The sequence below is a fragment of the Miscanthus floridulus genome, chromosome 2, assembly GCF_019320115.1.
Source record: "Miscanthus floridulus cultivar M001 chromosome 2, ASM1932011v1, whole genome shotgun sequence".
Taxonomy (NCBI): domain Eukaryota; kingdom Viridiplantae; phylum Streptophyta; class Magnoliopsida; order Poales; family Poaceae; genus Miscanthus; species Miscanthus floridulus.
Window position 1 is genome coordinate 134,870,094 of NC_089581.1, and position 3,353 is coordinate 134,873,446.

At 53.4% G+C, this 3,353-nt stretch overlaps 1 protein-coding gene across 1 annotated transcript; it reads right to left on the reverse strand.

The window, feature by feature from the left end:
* Positions 1–890: 890 nt before the first annotated feature.
* Positions 891–2,519, reverse strand: LOC136539758 (organic cation/carnitine transporter 2-like). The gene has a single exon (XM_066531733.1). The coding sequence runs from the start codon at positions 2,517–2,519 to the stop codon at positions 891–893; it is 1,629 nt and encodes a 542-aa protein (XP_066387830.1).
* Between the last annotated feature and the right edge of the window lie 834 nt (positions 2,520–3,353).

A 3,353-nucleotide genomic window follows, 5' to 3' on the forward strand; every position in this document is an offset into this window, starting at 1 on the left:
CACTGACATATTTGCTAGTTTTCTAAAAGATTTTTTTTTGTGTGATTCAGAGTTTCCTTCATTCATCAGGGAATATGAGAATTAGACTCTTCAGCCAACAGGTTTACAATACAGGCCGGAGCAAACTGCCACTCTCCCAGCCTGTGTCACATGTGACTTGCTGTGCTAACACATATGGGCTATGCGATTACAAGACCGACTAGCAAACAAAAGATTAAAATCAAGGAAACCTGAACTAATCTCCCGGAGGATCGGCGCCAGACATGATCTTTGATTGTCTCCCCTTGCCCATAGCTTGACCAACTCCTGGCTGTCCGTCTCCAATTCCATTCCATCCTATAGTCGAATTTTGTGACCTGTACGTAACTCCCTTAAGAAAAAAGAATCTGGAGTTTTAGGGCCTGTTTGGTCCTTAGCCTGAACCAGGCGCGGCGCCGCACCTGAGGCTCGCCTAAAATGTGGCGGCAAATTTGCTCGTCAAGCATTTGGCGTACGAAGCTGGAGAATGCTGCGTACTCCCTATGTTTTTACGGCGAGCCAAGCATGTTGCGTATTCCGGCTCTGAACCAAACACTACCGAAAATACTACACAGAAGATGCGGCGCCGTGCGGCAAGACGCGGCTACAAACCAAACGCACCCTTAGGGTTCTATACCGAGAATAAGTTTTTTAGGAATGGGGTGATTTTTCCCCCTCATACCTGAATTTTAGTTACACCGATTCTACCTAAACAATAAAGAAATTTGGGTATAGGAAAACAAGAATTTCACCCGGTGACAACTGACAATATAACAAAACTGAAAATATTATTAGCCGGACGAATTGATAGACTACACACTCTGGATCAGCATTTGTCGCAGCTTGAACTGCAACAAAGAACATGTATATAACTACACAGGGTCGTTATCACTATATTTTGCAATGGGGATTGTGCTGGTGTAAGACGCCACGGCAGCCTGGCTGCGCATCTCCTCGTCCTCCATGGTGTCCGAGATGCTCCTCCCCCTCGTCTCCGGCAGGGAGGCAGCGAAGAGTCCCGAGCAGCCGATGACAAGCCCAAAGACGCCGAAGGACAAGATACTCCTGTCGCGTCCGAGCGCGACGAGCACCGGCGCCGCAATGCCGCCCAGCACCATCGCCTGCCGCACCAGCCCCACCGCCGAGTTACGCACGGACGTGGGGAACAGCTCGATGGAGTAGATCAAGATGAGGTCGTACGCCGTGCACGTGGCGAAGAAGGACAGCACCTCGGCTGCCATCCGCGCCGCCTCCGCGCTCTGCGGGATGGCGACGCACGCGAGGCTGCACGCCCCCGCTGACGCGGCGAGCGCCTCGACCGAGCTGCGCCTGTTGGCCCTGGCCATGAGAAGCCCCGAGAGGATAGACGACGGCACCTCGGCCAGCGCGTTGTACGCGGTGCTCAGGTAGAGATTGGAGCCCAGGCTGCCAGCGGTGAGCGGCATGCCGAAGTAGACCATGCCTACGCCGAAGCCGGCCACCATGATCGCCGCGAGCCTCCTGATCGCCCATGGACGCTCCCACATCGCCTGCAGCGCGGCGAACACGCCGCCGCCGCCACCGCTCGACCCACCGTCCTCGTGCATGGTAATACATGCTTCCAGTTCCAGTTCCAGCATGGAGAGGTCTGTCGTGGTGTTGCCGCCGTCCAGCGTGGCGATCTGCCTCAGCGTCTCGATTGCATCCCTCTTGTGGCCGCGCACCAGCAGCCACCGCGGCGACTCCTGGGCTAGGAAATGAAGCAGAGTGGCGTAGAAGAGACAAGGCACGGACATCCAGAAGTACATGCTCCGCCAGGACTCCTCGCGTAACGCGTAGGCAAGCGCTGGGAGGGACATGAACCCGACGGTGTAGCAGAAGAATGCCGCCACGCTCACCGTGTCGCGCCACTTCTTCCCGACGAGCTCGGTTGACAGGACCAGCGTGCACGTGCCCACTATCGACCTTGCGAACCCGGACACAAATCGCAGGGCGGCGTATGCCCACACGTTCGGCGCCAGGGCGGTGAGAAGGCCGGCGACGGACATGGACACCAGGGACACGAGGAGCGTCTTCTTGCGCCCGAGGACCGAGTCCGCAAGCGTCGTGAGCATGAAGCCACCGACCAGGCAGCCGGCGAAGAACGACGACGCCGGGAGGGAGACGAGCGCCGGGCCGGCGCACTGGAGTGCCCACTCGGACACCACAGACGTCTTGGCCGGCCGATCCCATGCCCACGTGCCGAGCGGGAGCGCGCACGGCGAGGCCGCAGCCGGCGTGCAGGAGGAGTTGCCGGCTACGCCGACGCAGTGCCACTGCGGCTCCGCATCCGTGAACACGGAGATGAACACCTGCTGCGCGTCAAAGGCCCAGGCCAAGGCCACAAAGACTGCCTTGAGCAGCTGCATGGCGCCTGTGTCTCCGATGTACTTCTCGATCATGTCGTCGATTGAAGCTGAAGGCACCTTCGCCGGATTGGCTTTGTGCCTTGTCAGGAGCGGGGCGGTGGCCGTGTCAGCCATTGACACGATTGTTGTGTGTGCGCGTGCCGCTTGAGTGCGTCTGGGTTTGTTCTTGGTTGCATATAGTAGGCTGCAACAATAACACCATGCTGGAGCTATTTATGCCCTGATTAGGGGCATCTCTCAGCTGGGTTTTGGTGGCTAACATAGCGTATCGGATGCAAACCAACCAACTTGTGCAAACTTGGAAAGTACCGATCAGGACCACTAGATGCTGATCCAATGGATGTGATGAGATGTGAGATTTTTTTACGCTTAAGCCCCCACCTACCGGCTTTTTTTTTTTGCGCTTAAGCCTCCTCACCCATCCATTGGATCAGCATCTAGTGATCCATTGGTAATTTTTAAATTTGCACAAGTTAGTTGGTTTACACATGATATGTTGCCAATGTAGAAATGGTTGCATGCAGATTCTAAAAAGGCGAAAGCTTATACGCGTGTGATTACATTTGCTCATATATGTGCACCAAATCTTTGCAATGTCATGAATTTCATGTGTTGTAATTGGTCCTAAATCTCCATGTTTGATTGCAGGCAGATACTTTCTTTTTTTAATGAACATGCTATAGCCATGCGACATATAAAGAATTATACATGTCGATTCTCTCTATATTGACTTTATAGTTAATTATAGTATATATCTTTCATTAAAAGTGTAATAACTTCGTATTATATCCCGAGCTTTAGGAATGTTCATATGTTCTCATGATTCGGCTAGGATTCTTTTGAGAAAGCTGAAATTTTTGCAAAGTTACCGCGTGAAGGTGATTTTCTTTTTTTCACAACGGTAAGTGTTAGATCATTGGCTTCCACCTATGTCTTCTGGTCTCACCA

What these genes read in the sequence shown, in the direction of transcription:
- LOC136539758 (XM_066531733.1), bottom strand. Translation starts at nt 2,519, where the DNA reads ATGGCTGACACGGCCACCGCCCCGCTCCTGACAAGGCACAAAGCCAAT.